Raw genomic sequence first — 25107 nt, forward strand, 5'->3', positions numbered from 1 at the left:
CAAAAAATATACATACTATATAAAACCGAAAAAAAAAAAACAGTAAAAAAGCCAAACCTACAAGTTATGGTAGGTTGGGGGTGGTGAAGGTGGGGGTCCTGCTTGGACATTTGGCCTTGGTTGCTGGGCCAAATCACTGTCAGTTGGCTCTGGCATCTATTGCATCCTGGCAGGATCAATTTGTGGGTTTGGGTATGGGTAATTAGGAAATTGTTGGGGGTAGTCCTGATGGTAGGGCTGCCCAAATTGCCCATATCTCCCAATATGGCCATGTCTAACATACCCATGTTGGGGCCACCCTCCAACATTGGGTAAGTTAAAGTGGCCATATTGTGCATGTGCGCCCTGGCCCATATATTGGACCTGTGGAGCCACATTCTGTATGTGTGCTGGCTGAGGCGCAGGTGTTGGCACCCGTGGCGGAGGAGGAGGAAGAGGTTCCAAGGATGCTTGAGTTGACACTTCATGTACAACCAGCCTGTGTATTTGATTTTCCGCCGACAGCTGCCACCTTTCCAAAAATTGAAAGACAGTGCTGGGATTATTGGGTGGTGTGCTAGCATCAAGAACTATTTGCAGAGCCCCTCTGGTATGCAGCCTGTACCCACGGGGAATTGCCCTGAAGTACTGTGCCAGACTGCGCCCATAAGCCTCCTCCCCATCATCATGAGCAGCTGTAGACAAGTAGTCCAAGACACCTCGGTCCACCTGCCTCCTTGTTCCCGAAGCTGCTCCTTCTCTCCTGCGCCGGCCTCGTCGTGGTAGGGCAGAAGGCTGTGGAGAGGTATCCAGTGGCATGGTGGGTCGGCTACTGTTGCCCTGGTCCTCTTGCTGGCTGGCTAGCAGATTCTGTGGTGGTGGTGGTGATCTTGGTGGTGGGGGTGTGGCTCTTGAAAGTTCTGCAGATGGGCCAGACCTTGCAGCAACATCAGACACTGGATCTATCACCACCTCAGAGTCGGAACCAGTCTCCCTCTCTGTAAGGTTTGACTCGGTACTACAATGTAAAAAAAAAAAAAAATATATATTATATATATATATTTAATATTTTTGCTTTCACAAAAAAAAAAAAAATAAAATAATTAAACCCTGCACTTACGTCTCAGATCCATCACAGGAGCAAGGAAATCTAGGCGGTCGAAGTAAAGGTATTTCATCTTGGTGGTTGCGGCCGCTCCACTACAGGCCCTCAGCTGTCTCTCCCTCCTATACGTGTCCCGACAGCTGCGCCAACGCCTCATCACATCAGTCACTGCAATGTAAACCAAAACACAAGTGTTCAGACCACACATATGGCTATGTTATCAACAGGTTAAATGTGCTTATGCAACCATATTTAAAATTATAGGATTTCTGTTTCTGATGGCTCTACTCCAATACTACAAAAAGGAGTAATGGTTTCAGGCCTACTACAAAGGACCTTCTAACCAACATACTTAATGATGTATGGATGCGAACATCTATTTTTTTCAAAAAAAATACTGGCTAACATGGGGACCAAAAAACAAGAAGAGCACTGCATTTGTTGTGAGAACAATTAGCTACGGATTGCAATATTTGTCCGAAAAAATAAATGGGGCCAATTGTCAGGGATGGGTAATTTATATTGGGAGAATATGCAGACATTAATGGCGTAGTACTTTCATAAAGATAATTGGCCAAGGAAGCCACATATTGGAACTTACATAGACCATATCACATTTGTCTTTTGAATTATGGCTCCACATTTTTATAGTGTAATTTAAATTTTTGGAGAAGATTGAACTTACTAATTTGCTCCTGCTCCTCCCGAGGTCTGCCCGCATAACCAGTGAACATCTGGGAACAGATTCTTCTCCACGCTGCCTCCTTGCGTGCCCGGTCAGCATAGTGGGGATCTCTCTGGTCCCATAGTTCTGGCCTCTCCTGGACCACAACTACGAGCATTTCAACATTCACACACATAGACATGATGGAGGAATCTGTGGAGGCGTTCTTCCTGGTTTTTTTTATGGTGCCAGTGAAATTTGCATGCCAAAGCTTCCTGCCAATGCCTGATGCTATTTCCTGTTGACCTGGAGAAGTCTTGCGATTTTATCGCAAGTCACACTTGTGGTCAGTTTGTAATCCGATTTTTTATCACACCCATAGACTTGCACTGGCGAGTCCGATCCAAAAATCGGTGACAATCGCAGCATGTTGCGATTGTCTCGGTCCGAGGAAAAGATCCGGGAAAAAAAAAAATAAAAAAAATAAATCGGTTGATGGGAGCGACACCATAAAATAACAATGGGACGATCGCAATGCGATTTTTTTATCGCATTGCATTCGTCCGATTTTTTTCGCTAGTGTGACCCCAGCCTTAGTTACAAAGTGGTAAAGGCAAGCGGCTTGTGCAGAATGAAGTACTGGTGACATATCATTGATGGTATGTGTTTTAGCCCTGTAAATGGATCTCCCAGCTCACAAATGTCCACCACTGAAGACAATGCCTGAAACTGAACCCCCATTTTTTCTTTACTGTCCTAAAAATCAATGGAAATAGTACTGGCAAAATGTGAACCTCCAGCCCCAAACAAGCTGTCTATGTGCAGCATGTACCCGAGCAGTGGTCTCCAGCTGCTACACAACTACAACTCTTACATGCTCTGACAGCCAATGCTGGAGGTTGTAGTATCGGCAACAGCTGGTGAGCCGCAGGTCGGAGAGCTCTGCACCAGAACAAGCTTGGAAGGAGAACACAAGTCACCAAATAGAGTAGATCTGTAAGCCCACCTGATGTAATAGTCGGGGCGTTGGTAGTGATGAGCAAATGTGCTGGGATAAGGTGATATCTGAGCATGCTTGTGTGCACTGCTAACCGAGTGTCTTTGGCGTCCTCGAAAAATATGTTCGAGTCCCAGCGGCTGCATGTCTCACGGCTGATTGACAGCCGCAACACATGCATGGATTGCCTATTTGTTGGTCAATCCCTGCATGTATTGCAGCTGTTGATCAGCCATGAGACACGCAGCCGCGGGGGCTTGAACATATTATTTGAGCACACCGAAAACACTCGGTCAGCACACAAGCATGCATGGATAACACCTCAGCCCAGCATGTTTGCTCATCACTAGTAATAGGCTTTTATACGGACAGGGATGTATTGGTGTGAATGGCGCCCTATGCAGCCTGTGTCCCTCCTTTATCATGGGGGTCCTGTTGTGCATTGGTGTCTGGACATGGAGTTGTAAGCATGGCTGCCAATTTAACTTTTTCAGTGATGTCTTTTATTGATTTTTAGTCTTTTTTTTCTGTGAATTGTTTTGCAATAGTTGTGGTCTACCTATGAGTCCTGTCTGAATGGAGAAGACGTCAGCATCCTCCTTTCTGGACAGCAGAGAACGCCACTGTTTCTAGCAATGCCATTCATATGGGGCTCTGTAGATCAGTGGGGGTTCTGGCGGTTGGACCTCTAGTGATTTAGAAGTTATTCCTTATCCTATCAATAAGGGATGACTTAAATATTGATTTTTATGAATTATGTATATTTAAGTAATAAATCAAAAATAAACATTAGAAAAAATGCCTTTTTTATATTTTTTTTACTCTAATTAGAGTAAGACTTCTCAATATAATTAAAGAATTAAAGGAGCTGTCCAGACATAAGTATCCACGGGATGGCGGCAACTATAGGCACGGCTCAGATAAAAAACAATGGGCGCTGTGCTGGAGTAAATAACAGCTGATCGGTGGGGGTGCCGGATGTCAGGTCCCCACCATTCTGCTATTCTTTAATTCATCCAATCCAAAAGGTAGACACCGATTGCTTGGCCTGAGTGTATCAGTATCTCTAAGCCAAAACCAGGAGCGGGTGATAAATACAGAAGTGGTGACGTCTTTCCATTATACTTTTCCTCCGATTTTGGCTTACAGATACTGATGTAAAATACTGACCAAACACTCAACATGCGAATGTGGTCTAAAGGTATGTTCACATGTGCTTTTTTTTTGCCTCGCTTTTCCCATTCATTAGAAAAGGTGAAAAACGCTGCAAAAATACTGAAAGAACTGACATGCTGCAGGTTAAAAAAAAAAAAAAAAAAAGCCCAGCAGCTCAAGAAACTTAAGAGAATAAAACCAGGTGTGTGCATGAGATTTTTTAAATCATTTTGTTGGTACTGAGAAGCGCAGCGTTTTTCCACAGAAAAAATAATGCAGCAAAAAAACAAAACAAAAAAAAAACGCTGCCACGTGTGAACATACCCCAATGCTCCATTTGATGTTCTTTGATTTCCTACGCGTTGTTCCATCAGACCCTGCACTAGCCATGTCATAAGTGCATCCCTTAATCACTTAGGGTAGGTGCACATGTTCAGTAATCGGCAGCGCTTTGGACACAGCACGTGGCCACTACGTCCACAGCGCTGCCGGCTATTGAAGCGCGTCCAATACATTGTACAGGTGACATTTATCTTGCGGAGGCTCGCGTCTTTTTAAGATAAACAGACATGCTGTGATCTGAAAAGACGAGCTGCATGTCAGTGTCCGCGGGTGAGCCGCTGGCGTCTGTGGATGCATAGTGGACATGTAATATCTTAAAATCCCATCCACTGTGCTGTAACATTTGGATGCTGCACAAGTACGGAGCGTCCAACCCACAGCGTTTACTAACCTTGTGCACATACCCTTAAGGAAGTAGCAATGTTTTTTATCTATTTTTTTTCCCCTTTCTGAATTTTGAAAACCATAACTTACCTGTGTTTTTCTTTAGTTGACATTGTCGTATGAAGGTTTGTTTTTGCAGAGTAAGTTGCTTTTTTTTTAATGAAATATAAATGGAAAAAAAACAAATTCTTCAACTGTTCTTGTTTTTCAGTGTGATATGGTGGCGTTATTCCATGTGATACAATAGCGAAATTAAATTTAGATTTTTTATTAATTTGTAAAAACGTTTCTATGTTCTCATATTCTGACAGACATAACTTTTTCAATTTCTCTTTTTATTTCATATGACTCTGACATAACACCTTAGAATTGCTTTTTTCCCAAAACATTAGATGTTTTTTCATTTTAATTAGTTTTACAGCGTTCATTGTGCTAAAAAAAAAAAATACAGCAATAGTTTTTATGAATGTGTTGCTTTGTTGTGACAATGTCAACTATGTGCCCTGTTTTACTAAATTCTTTAACAATTGATTTCAGTTCTTCAATTCAAAAAGTGAAACTCATTATGTAGACTCCATACACACAGAGTGATCTAGTTCAAGCGTTTATTTCTGTTAATGTTGATGATTATGGCTTACAGCCAATGAAAGCCCAAAAGTCATTATCTCAGGAAATTAGAATTAACAAAAAAAACACCTGCAAATGATTCCTAAGAGTTTAAAAAGGTCCCCTGGTCTATTTCAGTAGGCTCCACAGAAGGCAGACCTGCTTGAGAAAAGTCCACGCCTAGGAATCAAACATCGCCATATGGGCTAATAAATAGCACCTGATAACTGCATTATGGTGTGCTGCTTCAACTTTTTTTGACCTATATGAAAGGACTGGTATGTACAGTGGGGAAAAAAAGTATTTAGTCATCCACCAACCATGCAAGTTCTCCCACTTAAAAAGATGAGAGAAAGGCCTGTAGTTGACATCATAGGTAGACCACAACTATGAGCGTCAAAATGAGAAAACAAGGGGGCATGGCTATGTAGCGAACAGGAGAGGACGCTGCTGTGAGAGCTCCTCAAAATCCTGGATTAATCCTGGCATCTGGACCCCTTTTTGAGTGACCTACTGGCGGCGATCTAGACCCCCTGGAAGTGGGGACCCCCCCGGTACCCTGCGGGAGGACGTGAGGTGGTTTCTGCGGGCGGGCGGCTGGTCCTGCTCCTCCACGAGGCGGCGGCCATCTTGGGCGCGCGGCTCTGCTGCTGAGAGCTGCAGTGCTGACCCACACCGCTGCACCGCGGGCAGTGAAGACACCGGCAGACAGAAAGAGGGGACACGCGGTGAGTGCCCTGAAAAATTGGGCCCTGCGTGTTTCCCCCTCCGTTAACCCCTCACTGCGCCAGCTGGTGCCATTACCGAGGGAGGCTTTGAGCACCCTCCCCCACTCCTGCTGTCTCTGTGGGGCTTCCTCTCCCTCCCCTGGCCGCAAGAGACTTTCCTGCACAGTGCTTACAATTATATGTGGCCTCCTATCTGCGGTCTGTGCTGGAATGATAAATATCTATTAATAACCCTGCTGTGATTGCCCTCTCCCTCCCCAGGCCGCAAGAGACTCTCCTGTATAGTGCTCACAATTGTGTGTGGCCTCCATCTCTGGTGGGTGACACCTAGACCATGCATTTTAGTTGCTCCATTTGACTGTGCTGCAGATAACCATGAGCCGACTAAAAGGGGCAGGAGCGGCAGCGGAGAAATTGAAGGAGTTTGCTAGACCGGACCCCGCTGAAAGTGCACGACATAATAGGAGCACTTCCTCTCAGGCTCAGCGCAAAAATCGCCCTTCTGAGTGTGAGGAGGAGATGGAACAGGAGGAACTGACCCTTAAACAAGCATCTGAGCAATTGATGCAGGCTGTCTCCTAGACCAGGACATCCCTGACGGAGAAAATTGAGGATGTTTACACGGAGGTGGGGAGACTTCGTCAGGACATGCAGGCCATGAAGGGACGCATTACGGAGGTGGAGACAAGGGTGTCTAGAGTAGAGGATACCATTACACCCATGGAGGCTAAGTTAACAAAGGTGGCGGGCTCCATGAATGCTTGGAAGCAGAAGGCGGGTGACCTGGAAAACAGAATGCGCCGGAATGATATTCGCATCGTTGGTCTGCCTGAGCGCTCGGAAGGTCAGCATCCTGAGCAGTTTTTGGAGGATTGGCTTAAGACCTGTCTGGGGGATGAATTCTCCTCAATGTTCGCTGTTGAAAGAGCTCACAGGGTCCTGACAAGACCACTGCCTCCGGGAGCCCCACCTCGACCTTTCCTGGCACGCTTGGTCAATTGTAAAGACAGAGATACCATTCTACGTCTTGCACGACTGAAAAGCCCTATTAAGTTCGACAATGCTGTCGTTTCCATCTTTCCGGATTTCTCCATGGAACTGCAGAAACAGCGGGCACAATTCACCGAGGTCAAGAAACGACTCAGGGACAGGAACATTGTATACTCGATGATGTATCCAGCTCGACTTCGAGTTATTCATGAAGGTTCCTCCGTATTTTTTACAGATCCGACGGAGGTGACTGGGTGGCTGCGGTCCCACAGGGGATCCCCTGTGAAAGAATCTTAATGTGGCGGCTGTCACTTTCGATCCTCTCAATTAACGGTCTAATTGGAGCTCTCCCGGCGAGTTCCCAGATACCAGCTATACCGGACACTGTATTCAGTGATGGTATCCCTTTATTTTTTGATAGGGGCGTAAGACTGTACGCCTCTGTTACTAGGTTCCTATTTTGCTTTTTCTTTTTCAAAAGTTTTAATTTTTGTAGTTGTTTAGATGTAGGCCGCTGTCGACGCCAAATTCTGTTATCTGTGTGGGGTCTCTGCACCTGGATCGGGCACCTCTATGCACCATGTTCAGATAGGGAGGAATGGGTTCTGAGCTGATTTGTATGACCTGGAATGTGAGAGGCATAAAAACCCCTCGGAAAAAAATTAAGGTGTTCTCACAAGTTAGACATTACCGTCCTCACATTGTGGCCCTGGTAGAGACGCACCTGACTAGAGATACGGTTCGGTGGGTACAGAAACCGTGGGTGCAATGGTTTATACATGCTTTTCACACCAGCTACTTCAAGGGGAGTTTCACTGTTAATTCATAAGGATGTTCGGTGGGAGGCCAGGGAGGCCCGGAAGGACCCCGAGGAACGATTTGTGTTCGTGCATGCGCTGATTAACGCTAATAAAAAATATGTCATTCTTTGTATTTACTCGTATTATCCCCCTCCGGCCAATATGTCAATTATTCAAAAGGCCCTGAGCTTTGCTTTAAATTACCCGGACGCACATGTCATCTGTATTGGAGATTTTAATTTGGTCATGAATAGCCATCTTGATAAATTGAGACTGGGTGATGGAGTACAGGGTGGGGTCTCCCCCCAGGGCACGTCCCAACTGTCACAATTCATGGCGGGTAGTGGGTGGCTGGATCTATGGAGAGTGCGCCATCCAGAGACGAGGGAGTACACTTGCCATTCCTCCACTAAACGCTCTCTGTCTCGCATAGATTACATTTTCGGGTCCAGTAGTCTGGCAGCATGGGTGGATGATATCAAACATGGAAGCAGGGGGATTTCGGATCATAGTCCAGTTATTCTCAAGCTTAAATTTGGGCCATTAACTAATAGGATGGCATGGAGGCTGGACCCTTTTTGGCTGAAGTTGATAACATCCCCTGATAGAACGATAGATCAGTTACGTTGCTTCGTCTCGTCCCACCCCAAACCCCGAAATATTAATGTATTTTGGGATGCTCTTAAAGCCTATTTACGGGGTTGTCTATCCTCTACGATTTCTCACATTAAGCGGATGACACCGGAGGAGGATGGCGAGATGGAGCAACGCCTGAAAGACTTGGAGGCAGCCTATATATCGGATCAAACTAACAGTAATAGGGTAGAATGGCTGGCCGCTCAAAGGTTATATGCTCAATACACTGATACCAAGACGAAACGTAAATTATTTTTTGCCCGGCAGTCTTATTTTGAAATGGGGAAATCAGGCAAGTAAATTTCTGGCCTACTTAGTGCGGCAGCATAATGCAACCAACACAACTCTACAGCTTCGTGATTCAGGTGGTACTTTGGTTTCCTCAACTGAGCAGATATTCGAGTGCTTTTCTGACTATTATGGTTCATTGTACAATTTTAAGACTGATGTGGATGGCCCGGAGTGTCTAAATTATTTGTCAGATGTAGAGTTTCCCACGCTAAGTCCTTCCCAGCGGGCCTTTATGGATGCTGAGTTTACTCTGGAGGAGGTAGAGGACGCCATAAAAGACATGGCCTCCAGGAAGGCCCCCGGGCCGGATGGATTTCCTGTGGAGTTATATAGGAAATATCAGGATATACTGGCACCCCTTTTGTTGACAGTGCTTCGTGGGATCTGGGAGGGGGGATGCATGCCGGAGTCCTTTTACGAGGCCAATATAATAGTTCTTAAAAAAGAGGGGAAGGACCCATTAGATTGTGGAACTTACAGGCCTATATCACTAGTAAATGTGGATTATAAAATTTTTACAAAAATTTTGGCCAAAAGAGTAAATTCAGTTATATTAGATCTTGTACACCCCGATCAGATGGGTTTTATGCCGGGGAAGAGCACCTCCATAAATATCAGATGAGTCCAGTCAGTGGTTCAATATAGCTCTCTGGTACCAGATAATGAATGGGCACTGGCATCGCTAGATGCGGCTAAGGCCTTTGACTCGCTTGAATGGCCTTTTCTCCGTGCATGTGTGCAGAGGTATGGATTTGGCGATAGATTCCAAGAATGGGTTAATGTTTTATACATGAAGCCCAAAGCCCGCGTCATCATAAATAACTCCATATCTGAATCATTCTCACTGTATAGGGGAACTCGTCAGGGGTGTCCCCTTTCCCCGGCCCTTTTTGCTCTTGCTATTGAGGCGCTGGCAATTCGTATAAGATCTTCCCTTAATATTGTTGGTATAGAAATAGCAGGTCGGACGGATACCATAGGCCTATACGCTGACGATATGGTGATATTTATGGACAAGATGGAGGAGACCCTGACAAAAGTGATCACTACCATAAATAAATTCAGTACATATTCTGGCCTATACATAAACTGGGATAAATCTGCTTTAATGCCTCTTTCACACGCTCCAATGCCACGACTGGAGACTCTCTCCCTACTGCCCATTGTAACCAATTTTAAATATTTGGGCGTTCACATCTCTCAAGGTAGTAAATTTGATCTGCAACTCAATATACAACCATTATTGGAGACGGTCAAAGGTAAATTCGCAATTTGGGGTAAACTTCCACTGTCTGTAGCCGGACGTATTAATCTAATTAAAATATTACTCCCCAAGCTTAGCTACTTTCTTCAACATAGTGCGGTGGTGGTGCCCAAATCCTTTTTTGCTAATCTGAATTCCCAAACCACATCCTTTGTTTAGGGGAAAGCCAGGCCTAAACTTAGACTAGCCACTCTGCAGAGGCCCAAGAGTGGAGGAGGGGCAGAGTTACCTGATTTCTTTTTATATTATTTAGCTGGACAGGCCAAGGCCATAAGTACATGGATGCCTGGAGGTCATCTCCCGAATTCTGAGAGTCATCTTCTTCATGCTGCAGGAATTAGTTGCCCACTGGGTTTTTTGGAAATGAAGAAAATAAATGTCCCGAAACTGCTACCTCTGCTTCGTCTGGCACGATCGATATGGAGACAGATTAGGGGGGGTGGTTAGATTTGGGGATGTTATAGCTAAAATGCCCATATGGAATAATGACTACCTCCCGGTACTGCTGGAGCATCCATCCGCTGAGTTCTGGGTTCAGTATGGTGTCTCTACGGTAGGTGATCTATATGATCATGGAACATTGGTATCCTTTGAGCAATTACAAGTTAATCGTAGTGTCCCGAGATCCCAGTTTTTCCGTTATTTACAGTTAAGATCAGCTTTCCAGTCGCACATGAGATGTACGGGTATAGATAACGCCATTACGTCTCTACCCGATAGGGATTCTCAAATCACAGGGCCCTCAGGGTCTCATCTCCTCTCTATATACATATTTGTTGTCAGTGGGGACAGAATGTACCCTAGATTCAGTTAAGAAGAAATGGGAGAGGCTCATCCCAGATACACAGGGTGAAGAATGGGAAGAAATCCTGGAGTCACCAATCTGGGTATCTCCGTCTGCCAACAATAGGATGATACAATTGTATATTATTAATCAATCGCATTTGACTCCAATTCGTCATCGGAATGTTTGAGATATCATTCAATAGATGCAGACTTTATCCATATGATCTGGTGCTGTCCTGTTGTTGCGCAATACTGGAGGGGGGTGACGTCATTATTAACATCCTTGGTACAATCCCCTGTTCCCCTTGAACCACTGACCTGTCTGTTTGGAGCGTGGGATGAGGAAGTATGGGGTCATTATGTTGGGGTTTTTCTACGGGAGACTATTCATGGCACGGAAGATACTAGCATTACGGTGGATGGGGAATTCGCCTCCTTCTCTTGGGTCCTGTATCACTCTGGTAAATTCGATTATCCCATATGAACGTACACTGTATCAGAATAGAGGGTGCCCGCGTAAATTCGAGCAGATTTGGGAGAGGTGGAACTCCTCTCGTCTCACTTTGCAGAGCGGAGATGTCGCACAGTAAACTGCTCATTGTATAGATGTAGGCTGCGGAATAGTTTATGTTTTGGTAGATGTAGGTAGGGTTTAGAAGCTAGGCAGGTTTTATTACTGGTATAATACCATGACAATACTACTGTGATTTAATTGATACTAAGTTTGCTTTATTTACACACGGTTGGTGTACATGTTATGCTTCACGTTTTCATGCTATCTGAGCATATATATACTTTGTATCAAGCCTGGTATCTTGTACCAAATGTGTGTGTTATATAACTGCTCATGGTTAATAAACGAATTTAAAAAAAAAAAAAAAAAAAAGAAAAAAAAAGAGAAAACAAATCCAGAAAATCACCTTGTCTGATTTGGCAAGATTTATTTTGCAAATTATGGTGGAAAATAAGTATTTGGTCACCTAAAAACATGCAAGATTACTGGCTCTCACAGACCTGTAACTTCTTTAAGCGGCTCCTCTGTCCTCCACTCATTACCTGTAGTAATGACACCTGTTTGAATTTATCAGTATAAAAGACACCTGTCCACAACCTCAAATAGTCGCACTCCAAACTCCACTATGGTGAAGATCAAAGAGCTGTCGAAGGACACCAGAAACAAAATTGGAGCCCCGCACCAGACTGGGAAGACTGAATCTGCAATAGGTAAGCAGCTTGGTGTGATGAAATCAACTGTGGGAGCAATAATAAGAAAACGGAAGACCCTTCACCCCCAAGGGTGGTTTGCACGTTCATGACCGGGCCAATTTTTACAATTCTGACCACTGAACCTTTATGAGGTCATAACTCTGGAACGCTTCTATGGATCCCGGTGATTCTGACACTGTTTTCTAGTGACATATTGTACTTCATGTTAGTGGTAAAATTTCATTCAAATAACTTGCGTTTATTTGTGAAAAAAACGGAAATTTGGCAAAAATTTTGAAAATTTCGCAATTTTCCAACTTTGAATTTTTATGCCCTTAAATCACAGAGATACGGCACACAAAAAACTTGATAACTAACATTTCCCACATGTTTACTTTACATCAGCACAATTTTGGAACCAAAATTTTTTTTTGTTAGGAAGTTATAAGGGTTAAAAGTTGACCAGCGATTTCTCATTTTTACAACACCATTTTATTTTTAGGACCACATCACATTTGAAGCCACTTTGAGGGGTCTATATGATAGAAAATACCCAAAAGTGACACCTTTCTAAAAACTGCACCCCTTAAGGTGCTCAAAACCACATTCAAGAAGTTTATTAACCCTTTAGGTGCGTCACAGGAATTTTTTTGAATATTTAAAAAAAAATGAACATCTAACTTTTTTTCACAAAAAAAATACTTCAGGTTCAATTTTTTTATTTTACCAAGGGTAACAGGAGAAATTGGACTGCAAAAGTTATTGTGCAATTTGTCCTGAGTACGCTGATACCTGATTTGTGGGGGGGAACGACTGTTTCGGCGCATGGCAGAGCTCAGAATGGAAGGAGCGCCGTTTGACTTTTTCAAAGCAAAATTGGCTGGAATTCAGATCGGACGCCATGTCACGTTTGGAGAGTCCCTGATGTACCTAAACAGTGGAAACCCCCTACAAGTGACTCCATTTTGGAAACTAGACCCCCTAAGGAACTTATCTAGATGTGTGGTGAGAACTTTGAACCCCCAAGGGCTTCACAGAAGTTTATAACATAAAGCCGTACAATTAAAAAATCATATTTTTTCCACAAAAATGATCTTTTCTCCCTCAATTCTTACTTTTCCAAGGGTAACAGCACCCTAAAAGTTATTGTGCAATTTGTCCTGAGTACGCTGATACCCCACATGTGGGGGTAAACCACTATTTGGGCGCATGGCAGAGCTCGGAAGGGAAGCAGCGCCATTTGACGTTTTTGGCTGGAATTGAGATCGGACACCATGTCGCGATTGGAAAACCCCTGATGTACCTAAACAGTGGAAACCCCCCACAAATGACACCATTTTGGAAACTAGACCCCCCAAGGAACTTATCTAGATGTGTGGTGAGCACTTTGAACCCCCCAGTGCTTCACAGAAGTTTATAACGCCCGGGCGTGAAAATAAAAAATTTTTATTTTTTCCACAAACATGATCAATTAGTCCCCAATTTTTTTATTTTCCCAAGGGTAACAGGAGAAATTGAACCCCAAAAGTTGTTGTCCAATTTGTCCTGAGTACGCTGACACCCCATATGTGGGAGAAAACTACTGTATGGACACACGTCAGGGCTCGGAAGGGAAGTAGTGACGTTTTGGAATGCAGACTTTGATGGAATGGTCTGCGGGTGTCATGTTGCCTTTGGAGAGCCCCTAATGTACCTAAACAGTGGAAACACCCATAAATGACCCCATTTTGGAAACGAGAACCCCTAAGGAACTTATCTAGATGTGTGGTGAGCACTTTGAACCCCCAAGGGCTTCACAGAAGTTTATAATGCCCGGGCATGAAAATAAAAAAATTGTATTTTTTCCACAAACATGATCAATTAGTCCCCAAGTTTTTCATTTTCCCAAGGGTAACAGGAGAAATTGGACCGCAAAAGTTGTTGTCCAATTTGTCCTGAGTACGCTGACACCCCCATATGTGGGAGAAAACTACTGTATGGGCACACGTCGGGTCTCGGAAGGGAAGTAGTGACGTTTTGGAATGCAGACTTTGATGGAATGGTCTGCGGGTGTCATGTGCGTTTGGAGAGCCCCTGATGTACCTAAACTATTGAAACTCCCAACAAGTGACCCCATTTTGGACACTAGACCCCCCCACGGAGCTTATCTAGATGTGTGGTGAGCACTTTGAACCCCCAAGTGCTTCACAGAAGTTTATAACGCTCGGACGTGAAAATAAAAAAATCATTTTTTTCCACAAAAATGATATTTTTGCCCCCAATTTTTTATTTTCCTAAGGGTAACAGGAGAAATTGGACCCCAAAAATTGTTTTGCAATTTGTCCTGAGTAGGCTGATACCCTACATGTGGGGGTAAAACACTGTTTGGGCGCATGGCAGAGCTTGGAAGGGAAGGAGCACCATAGGACTTTTTCAACTCAGAATTGGCTGGAATTGAGATCAGACGCAATGTTGCATTTGGAGAGCCCCTGATGTGCCCAAACAGTGGAAACCCCCAATTCTAACTCCAACCCGAACCCCAACACACCTCTAACCCTAATCTCAGCCCTAACCCAAGCCCTAACCCTAGCCCTAGCCCTAACCCTAGCCCTAATGGAAAAATGGAAATAAATACATTTTTTTAATTTTATTATTTTTCCCTAACTAAGGGGGTGATAACGGGGGGTTTGATTTACTATTTATGGCGGTTTTTATTTTTGGCAGCTGTCGCATGCTAAAAGACGCTTTTTATTGTAAAAAATAGTTTTTGCATCACCACATATTGAGAGCTATAATTTTTCCGTATTTTGACCCACCGAGTCATGTGAGGTCTTATTTTTTGCGGGACGAGTTGACGTTTTTATTGGTACCATTTTCGGGCACGTGGCAATTTTTTCATCGCTTTTTATTCCGATTTTTGGGACGCAGAATGAACAAAAACCAGCGTTTCATGAATTTCTTTTGGGGGAGTGCGTTTACACCGTTCCGCGTGCGGTAAAATAGATAAAGCGGTTTTATTCTTCGGGTCAGTACGGTTACAGCGATACCTCATTTAGGTCTTTTTTTATGTTTTGGCGCTTTTATGCAATGAAAACTATTTTATATAAAAAATAATTATTTTTGCATCGCTTTATTCTGCGAGCTATAACTTTTTTATTTTTTCGCTGATGATGCTGTGTGGCGGCTCGTTTTTTGCGGGACAAGATGACGTTTTCAGCGGTACCATGGATATTTATATGCGCCTTTTTGATCGCGCGTTATTACACTTTTTGTTTGGCGGTATGATAAATCATTATTTTTTGCTTCGTTTTTTATTTTTAATTTTTTAGGGGTTCGCTAAAGGGGTTAACTAATGGGACAGTTTTATAGGGCGGGTCGTTACGGACGCGGCGATACCTAATATGTGTACTTTTATTGTTTTGGTTTTTTTTTATTTTCAAAGAATGAATTTATTGGGGAATTTTTTATTTTTTTTTTTTTACTAATTTATTTGGCGATTTTTTTTAAATTATTTTTACACTTTTTTTTTAATTTTTTTTTTACTTTATTACATAGTCCCAGGTGGGACATCACTGTCCTGTGACAGATCGCTGATCTGTCACATCACAGATCACTGTGACAGATCAGCAATCTGTCACAGGCAGTGCACAAGGCTTCCTCATGCCTGCGCTTTGCAGGCACTGAGGAAGCCAGCTTCCTCCAGGCCCCCGAAGGCCCCCCTCGCCATCTTGGATCCGGGGGCCTGGAGGAAAGGAGTCCCCTGCAGCAGCGCTGCACATTGCGCTGCCGTGGGGGGCTCAGGGAGGCACGGAGGGAGCCCCCTCCCTGCCGATGCTTCCCTTTAACTCCCGGTACACCGCGATCATGTTTGATCGCGGTGTGCAAGGGGTTAACGTGTCAGGGGCGGTCCGTGACCGCCCCTGACACATAGTGCCGGGTGTCAGCTGTGATAATCAGCTGACACCCGGCCGCGATCAGCGGCGCTCACCATGTGGGCGCCGCTGATCGCGCTAGACGTACTATCCCGTCCATGGGCATAGGGGCCCGGGTCCCATGGACGGGATAGTACGTCTGATGTCAGGAAGGGGTTAAAGACCTCTGAGAAGCTCCCTCAATCTGGGGCTCCACGCAAGATCTCACCCTGTGGGGTCAAAATGATCACAGGAACGGTGAGCAAAAATCCCAGAACCACACAGGGGGGACCTAGTGAATGACCTGCATAGAGCTGGGACCACCGTAACAAAGGTTACCATCAGTAACACACTACGCCAAAAGAACAAAAAACGCAATGAATTGTCCAAAAGAAACAATTTGCCAAAAATAGAAAAACTTTATTAAATATTCCAGATCATTAGCACACAGGGTAAAAAGTGACAAGCCAAATCCGCACAAACAGGCGGTAGGACAGCCAAGAGGTGTTGGAATATATAAAAAACATAGGCTAGTATATACCAAGGATCATGCAGAAAGCATATACCAAATATCCCAGAGTTAAATAAGAGTACATGAAATAAATGGGCAAGGTATTCTAACACAATGCTCATGCATATCCATGATGTTAAATAACTGCCAATCCAAAAGGTATAATCCAGAAACATGGATTTTTGTGAGTACTCACTGTAAAATCCTTTTCTCCGAGACGCTCATTGGGGGACACAGAGACTGTGGGTGTATGCTACTGCCGTCTGGAGGCTGACACTAGGTATACAAAAAACAAGTTAGCTCCTCCTCCGCCGCATACACCCTCGCCCCGATAGCGGGCGGAAACCAGTTTAGTGCAAAAGCAGTAGGGGAACATAATAAATTAGCCTTAACGCGGAAAATCATATGTCTGAAGAAGGACCACCCTGCATTAAAAAAGGAATTTATAGTAATTAAATAAACAAGAGCCAGCTGGCCAATAGGGTGGGTGCTGTGTCCCCCCAATGAGCGTCTCGGAGAAAAGGATTTTACGGTGAGTACTCACAAAAATCCATGTTTCTCCGTCTCATTGGGGGACACAGACTGTGGGACGTCCTAAAGCAGTCCCTGGGTGGGAGGACAACTCACCGATCCAAGCCGCATGCCCTCCTGTCTAAAGGTGTGCCACTGCTGCTTGGAGAATTTTTCTACCCAGGCTCGCATCCGACGAGGCCTGAGTATGCACATTGTAATGCTTACAAAAAGTGTGCAGGCTGGACCAGGTTGCTGCTTTGCATACCTGCTCTGCCGAAGCCTGGTGCTGAAGCGCCCAAGAGGCGCCCACTGCCCGAGTAGAGTGCGCCCCTATCCCTGTTGGAATCGGTGCGCTTCTAATACGGTAAGCCTCCTGAATAGTTAGGCGAATCCATCTGGCTATGGTCGATCGTGAGGCTGCGAGCCCCTTCCTGCGCCCTTCGGGAATCACAAACAACGAGTCCGTCTGGCGAAAAGGTGCTGTCCTTGACACTTACCTCCTGAGAGCTCTTACCAGATCTAAAGAGTGGATCGCCCTTTCCACTCTGTGTACTGGCGCTGGACAAAACGAAGGCAGAACAATGTCCTCATTAATATGGAAAGAGGACACGACCTTCGGCAGAAAAGGCGGCGGTGGTCTAAGGACTACTTTATCCTTAAAAAAAGTCAGAAAAGGAGCTCTGCAAGATAATGTTCCTAACTCCGAGACCCGCCTAATGGAAGTTATGGCTACCAAGAATACAACCTTCCTGGAGAGATATGACAATGAAATTTCCTGTAACGGTTCAAACGGGGCTTCCTGCAGGACACTCAGGACCAGGTTAAGGTCCCAGGCGTCTATGGGTGCTCTATAGGGGGGAACTAAATGAGAGACCCCTTGAATGAACGTCTTGACCTGCATATTGGTAGCGATCTTTCGCTGAAAAAGGACCGACAAGGCCGATATCTGCCTAAGGGAACCCGGCGCCAACCCTGCGTATAGTCCGGACTGCAGAAAAGCCAGGATGTTGGGGACCGAAAAGGATAAAGGCGCCACCCCGTGTTCTCGACACCAATGAAAGAAAACTTTCTAAGTGTTATGATAAATTCTCGCCTAGGCCGGCTTCCGGGCGCTAACCATTGTAGCAACCACTTCACGCCCAAACCCTGCCTGGGTCAGAATCCAAGATTCAATGGCCATGCCGTCAAAGCCAGGGCCCCTAAGTTCAGGTTCGGGTGGCAGATCGGCCCCTGAGACAGTAAGACTGGTCGTTCCGGTAGACGCCAAGGCACGTCTGCGAGGAGCTGCACTAGATCCGCGTACCATACTCGACGGGGCCAGTCTGGGGCCAGCAGAATTGCCGGGACCCCCTCTGTCTTGATCTTTCTGATGACCCTCGGGAGAAGTGGCAGTGGGGGAAACAGGTATGGGAGCCGAAACTGGTTCCACGGTAGGACCAACGCATCCACTGCGATTGCTCGCGGGTCCTGAGACCGAGCGACAAACTTGCCCACTTTGGCGTTCTCCCTGGACGCCATCAGATCCACGTCTGGAGTCCCCCACCGTTGGCAAATCTGCTGGAAGACCTCGGGGTGAAGGGACCATTACACGGCCGCGACGCCTCTGCTGCCCAATTTTCCAAGCCTGGTATGTGAACTGCTGAGATTATCGAGTGGTGCCCAACGGAGTACATGCTCTATCTCGAGCATGGTTGCCCTGCTGCGCGTGCCTCCCTGGTGATTCACGTACGCCACTGCCGTGGCGTTGTCTGACTGAACCCGGACTGGGCGTCCTGCTAGCAAGTGCTGAAAATGCTGCAGTGCCAACCGCACCGCTCGAATCTCCAACAGGTTGATCGGGAGACGAGCCTCCTGAGGCGACCATTGCCCCTGGGCCGTGTGATGGCGGAAGATTGCCCCCCAACCGAAAAGACTCGCATCGGTCGTGATCACCAACCATTGATCTGGGGGAAAGGGCTTCCCCTGACGAAGAGAGGAGTCGCGCGTCCACCATTGAAGTGCCCGTCGAACCTGAGAGGACAACCTGCACTGATGATCGAGGGAGAATGGACTCCTGTCCCAAGCTGCTAAGAGAGCATGCTGCAGGGGACGGAGATGAAATTGAGCAAACGGAATTGCTTCCATCGCTGCCCCCAGGGCTGTGGAGTCGGAGTCGGAGCTCATTTTGGTGGAGTCGGAGTCGGTATAAAATGGACCGACTCCGACTCCTAAAATATATAATAAATTGGGTACAGTAATTCAATGCAGGATGTGCTGAATATTTTTTCATAGGAGTTTGGGAAAGTTATGAAATGTCCTATAAATGGCTGTTATATTCCTGATCTAAGGCTACATTCACACACAGCGTTTTTCCTGTGTTTTTTGAGGATACGTTTTTCAGCTGCAAAAGTTGATCATCTTTTTAAAAAACTGCATCACCTGAAAGGTTTTTGAGCTCATAGATAATGTTTTCAATAGCAAAAGCAGATTAGAAATCTGCTCTATCTATCCATTTATCCATATCTGTCTATCCATATCGTATCTGTACCAAAAAGAATGAAAACCGGGTAGTACACCAATATATATTCTGTTCTATCTAAATATCTTGATTATTGGATCATAAAAATGATTAAATGTCTGATGTTCACATTGTACTACAATAAATTTTTCACTTAAATATAAGCAATATGTGTGGGAGTCGGAGTCGGAGTCGTGGAGTCGGTGTAAGGGAAATTGAGGAGTCGGAGTCGGAGTCGCAGGTTTGGCTTACCGACTCCACAGCCCTGGCTGCCCCCATCCTTCCTAGAACCCTCATCCCGAACCGGATAGTCTGAGGGCCCGGTTGTTTAAGACTTCGAACTCCCTGCCGGAGCGCCCGAGCCTTGTCCTGAGGGAGAATTACCAACCCTCGGGAAGTGTCGAAAATCATCCCTAGGAATAAGATCCTCTGAGCTGGGGTAAGGGATGACTTCTTCCCGTTGACCAACCATCCTAGGCGAGATAGGGTATCCAGTGTGATGCTGACATTCTCCTCGCATGCCCGAAAGGACGGCCCCTTACTAAGAGGTGGTCTAAGTACGGCAAAACCACTATGCACCGAGAATGTAGAATGGCCATGACGACAGCCATCACCTTCGTGAATATCCTGGGGGCCGTGGCCAACCCGAAAGGTAGGGCCACAAATTGGAAATGCCGACCATCGATTGCAAACCGAAGAAACCTTTGATGCGGGGGAAAAAAATCGGGATGTGCAGGTAGGCATCCTGGACATCGATCGAGGCCAAATATTCTCCGTGCTCCATGGACGATATGACCGACCGGAGAGATTTCATGCGAAAACGCCTGACCCTGATGAACCTGTTCAGGAGCTTTAGGTTCAGAACCGGCCTTACTGTTCCGTCCTTCTTGGGGACTGCGAACAGGTTGGAATAAAATCCTTGGGTTCTTTCGCACTCTGGTACAGGGACAATGACCCCGTTGCGCTGCAGCACCTCGATGGCCCCTAGCAATGCCTCTGCCCGGGATTCCGCTTTGGGAAGCCGGGAAAGAAAAAAAATCGTCTTGACGGATCTTTGACAAATTCTATTTTGTACCCGGAACACACTAATTCTGCCACCCATGCGTCGCGCGCCACCGCGACCCAGATGCGGCAGAACCTGAGCAGACGTCCGCCTACTCTGCTGTCCTCGGGTACCGGATGCCTCGACTCATTTCGCTGAAGGCCTCTGGGACCTGGCCCCCCTTGACCTGGGCGGGCGGCCCCGCATCCTACCCAGCGGGTTAGTTTTATACGTGACCTGACGCTCTTTGTCTTGGCCATAGCGAGCTGGGGCGGAGGTACTGGCCGCTGCCATCCACCCGGGGGTGCGAAATGCTCGAAAGCGCGCCTGAGGTTGACGAAATGGCAGCCTAATCTTCTGTTGTGGATGACAGCTGCTTTTTTCCCCCCTGTAGCATCTGAAATGAGCTTGTCTAATTTCTCCCCAAATTGCTGATTCCCCTGAAAAGGCAGGGAAGTCAAAGACTTCTTAGAAATCGAATCAGCCCGCCATAGCTTTAACCACAAGGCTCTCCTAATGGCGATTGCATTTGCTGCCGCTAGTGCCGCACCATTAGCCGCATCCAAAGATGCATTAATTAAATAGTCACCCGCCATCGCGATCTGACTTGCTACCTCAGCCACTTCCGTCGGCAATTCTCTATCCTGTAGGACCTTATTCAAAGAATCTGACCATGACATCATGGCTTTGGCTACCCACGTTGCCGCAAAAGAAGGAAAGAGCGCTGATCCCGATGCCTCATACACCGAGCGAGCTAAACCTTCTATGAGTCGATCCGTGGGGTCCTTAATGGAAGAACCACTAGGTACTGACAACAAGGATCTTGAGGCCAGGCGTGACACTGGGGTATCCACTACCGGAGATTCCGCCCATTTCTTACAGAGCTCTGATGCGAACGGATATCTCGTTTCTAGCGTTTTTTGTCCTGAAAAACGTTTGTCTGGACGTTCCCTGTGCCGCTGCACTATGTCATCGAACTCAGGATGAGTGCTAAACACTCTATGTGGTCTCCTGGCCTTCTTAAAGGATACCTTATGACCTGCGGTTAGGGAGACATCATCCTCAATACCCAGAGTCTGATTGACAGCTTCAATAAGACTGTCTACCGTCTCCCGATACCCCGGGGTATCCAGGTCCAAGGATTCCTCCCAGTCATCACCTAAACTCTGCTCGCTCCCAGAAAATGGTGACGGAGAGCGAGACGCCGCACTCGCGGATGCTGAGGCACCGGAGGGGACTGGAGACGCAGTATGGGCTCTTTTCCTATGCGTCTGCCTAGAGAGAGTGCGGCCCCTGCAGGCCGGAGGCTCGTGAGGTGGATGACCCCTCCCAAACAGGTGAGCCGTCGTCTCTACTCCTATCCGGGGCCTGAAGGGTCTCAATCACCTTCGTGAGCGAAACCATGGACCGAGAGAGTGATAACGCCCATTCTGGGGGATCCAGACCCCTGGGCTCTGTCGCAGGGGAGGGCTCCTGGGCGCGTTCGGAGTCGCAGGCTTCACATAACTTAACAGTCTGCGCTCGTGGGAACATAACCCCACAGGACACGCATGCGGCATAAAGGAACGTGTGTGTTTTTCCTTTTCCAGACATACTGCTGGCGTAGGCCAAAAGAAAAAAAAAAAAAAATCCTTTTAAGGTTCGAGAGGAGGAGGAGGAGGGTAACCCTGTAGTGCCTTAGTGTGGCTCCGGGACGGGGGTCGCACTTTCCCGCTCCTGCGTGTCTCTCCCCGTGCTCCTGTAGTCCGCCTGCCCCACTCCTGGGTAAGCTGCGAATCTTCTCCTGATCACGGCCTACCCTGCTTTGCAGTCCGGGCCTCAATTTTATCCGGCGCCCGCCATGGTCATGGGGGGGGGGCGGCGCCGGATACGACGTCGCGCCCAGGCCGAAGCCGCGGGCTAAATTAGAGACGGTCCGCCCACTTGGTATGCTGGTGGACTGCTACCCCGCCATGCCGCTCTGTCTGCTGGCGGTTCCCTGGCCCACTGAGTCTCCCGGACCGCACCGGTACCAGGAGGGAGGAGAAGTGACGGCGCGAGGAAGGTTAGAGGAGCGGAGGGAGGAAGGAAAAGAGGAAGGGGGGATTAACTCGGGCTATTGTAAATCTGTCCCCCCCCTTGCCGGATGGCCGCCTGACTCCAGCAGCGGCCTCTCCACCCGCCGGGGGTAAGCCTGACCACTATCCCCGGCTCCGAAAAACGCTGCCCAGGGCCCTCTCCAGCTCATACCTGAGGTATTTCCGCTTAGAACGGTGCAGGCACCCTAGCTCCGACCGCCTTGCAGGGGCGAGGAGAGGGACCGTCCGCCGCCATGCAGCACCGCCGTCATGCGTTGGTAGAGCAATGGGGGCCGCACAGACTAGTCTTGTGCCTCTGTGCAAGCCCATGGTTTCAATACCTAGGGGTGGACAGGGCTAAGTCTGGCATAATGTCCCACGTCGCGGGAAAGGAAACGTGGAGGGACACTCGCACGTGGTCGCCCGTTGCTGTTTTGGGGAAATCGGATCCTTTCAATAGGATGCGTTGCCCCTCTCATCTTCATAAAATAAAAAACAAAGAAAAAATAGATGTCTGGGGAAAAGTCCCAGAGATGTCCCTCGGTGCGGGAAAGGATACGCAGAGGCGATACTAAACGCGTGCTCGCCCGTTGTTGGTTTGGGGAGATCGGACCCTTTCTATAGGATCCGTCGCCCCTATCTCGTCTTCATGGTAAACTAGAGAAAAAATAGCCTGGAGAGATCCAGACTGCGTGTGCCTCCATAAGACACTAAGCAAAAAAACTGGTTTCCGCCCGCTATCGGGGCGAGGGTGTATGCGGCGGAGGAGGAGCTAACTTGTTTTTTGTATACCTAGTGTCAGCCTCCAGACGGCAGTAGCATACACCCACAGTCTCTGAGTCCCCCAATGAGACGAAGGAGAAATAATGTAATTAACATACCAGAGAGTAGAGATCCAAACACCACGCTGTCCCACGCCCACTCCAACGCTCGTTTTGGAGATTTACTCACAATTGGTGGCTGACTAAATACTTTTTTTTCCCCCACTGTACCTGTGAGGCTCTGCACCCTACATTTAGTTGTGCTGCTTTTTAATATATTTTTATATAATATATATTACACACACACTTTCTGGAAAATGAATAGATGAAAACATTAGCAAGAATGAAGTGAGATCACAAACCTGAGCAATTTCGGAAACGTACATTCTCCTTTCATCGTTTACTTTGTAGTAGGCCTGTAATAAAAATCAACAAATGTAATTACTGTACCTGAATTAATTAGCCTATATATTTATTTCATGACTTGAATCAGCCACGAGTCTAAGAACAGAATCCATAGTTACTATAAACTAGCAGAGGAAAAAATTAGTAATTTTAGTTATTTTATGTTCTTAAAGGAAATGTCTAGGATTTTTTTTCTAACAAAATAAATATGATAAAATAAAAATAAAAACCTATTCAACTGTGTAAATTCCTGCTGATGCAGTCACCTCTATGTGGTGTAAAACCATAGAACCAGCCTCAGTGGTGATGGTTTATGGACGGCACCGGACCACTGAAGACAGTGATCAGCTGCACCATTCAAGCCGATGCGTGATGTCCTCGTTGTAGGACAAGTCAACAAAAACAGAGATCTAGGGGGGAATTAAAAGTTAAGTTATGGCTATTTTTTTTATTTTAGCAAATTCCTTACTGTAAAAAAAAAAAAAAAAATGATGGAAACCCTTTAAAGTGGAGCTGTCCTAACGGGGATGGACACTGGAGGACCTGACAGTAGACGTCCCCTTTACATTACGTAGGACAGGCGACTTCTTTCCTTCACCAGCTTTCTGGCAGACAAGCATGACTTCCAGGGAATGCTCCATCCGTGTGACAATACCGGCTTCTCACCATGTCAGCCGCAATGCATCATCATCCATTCATTCTTAACTGTATTATTCATGCGGCTACTTTCTATACTGAGAAACCTATATATAAAGCCGGGGGACGTGAGCTGGAAAGATTCAAAGAAGTTATCCAAGACATTAAATCCTACGAAAAAAACTGCTGCTTTATTAATCAAGAATAGAATATTAAAGGGAACTGGTCATCAAATTTGTGTTGCCGAAGCTCGGAAAATACGAACCAGAGTTGGACATATACCGATATGTTTATTAATGAAACATTGCGGCATTTCAGAGAAAAAATACTTTGAAAACCCAGCCGGGGACTATATGTCTCGGATGACTAGTCCGACCAGGCCCGACCAGCATCTACCCGCTCCAGTCCCTTTTACTAACAGCTCTCTTCCTATGTACACACATAGAACCTGCCACTAATACAACTACTACTAGTAAAATATACACCAAAAAATAACCTAGATAAATGGCACTTCCAAGAACTAGAGAAACCAAAGAAGAAAAAGGGAAGCAAAATGCCTTAAAAATACAAATTTTACTGATACATATTAAAATAAAATGAGTACAAACATGATAATGTAGGGACAAAAAATGCAAAAGTAAGCCATTTAAAAGGAATACACTAAAAAATAGACCAGACGTAGGTAAAAGAGTTCACTCTTCATGCTTAATTTAGTTTGAGCTCCAAAGAAAGGCTTATATAGAAGGTAAGAAAGGAGTTATAGACTTAAAAAAAAAAAGTGTGTAAAAGCCTATGGACTATAATAGTTAATTGACAGGACCCAAAAAGTGAGATATAAACATGCACATTAAACTTCCAAAAA

At 46.0% G+C, this 25107-nt stretch overlaps 1 protein-coding gene across 3 annotated transcripts in view; it reads right to left on the reverse strand.

Moving 5' to 3' along the window:
- The window catches only part of CCDC169 (coiled-coil domain containing 169), a 131494-nt gene that overhangs the window by 49579 nt on the left and 56808 nt on the right, over positions 1–25107 (reverse strand). For all 3 annotated transcript variants that reach the window (XM_073583226.1, XM_073583225.1, XM_073583227.1), the window contains exon 6: positions 23567–23620. In XM_073583226.1, the coding sequence (XP_073439327.1) occupies positions 23567–23620 (54 nt within the window). The remainder of the gene's footprint in view (positions 1–23566; positions 23621–25107) is intronic.

This window comes from Dendrobates tinctorius, unplaced genomic scaffold (genome assembly GCF_039654945.1).
Source record: "Dendrobates tinctorius isolate UK_male_01 unplaced genomic scaffold, ASM3965494v1 ptg000075l, whole genome shotgun sequence".
Lineage (NCBI taxonomy): Eukaryota > Metazoa > Chordata > Amphibia > Anura > Dendrobatidae > Dendrobates > Dendrobates tinctorius.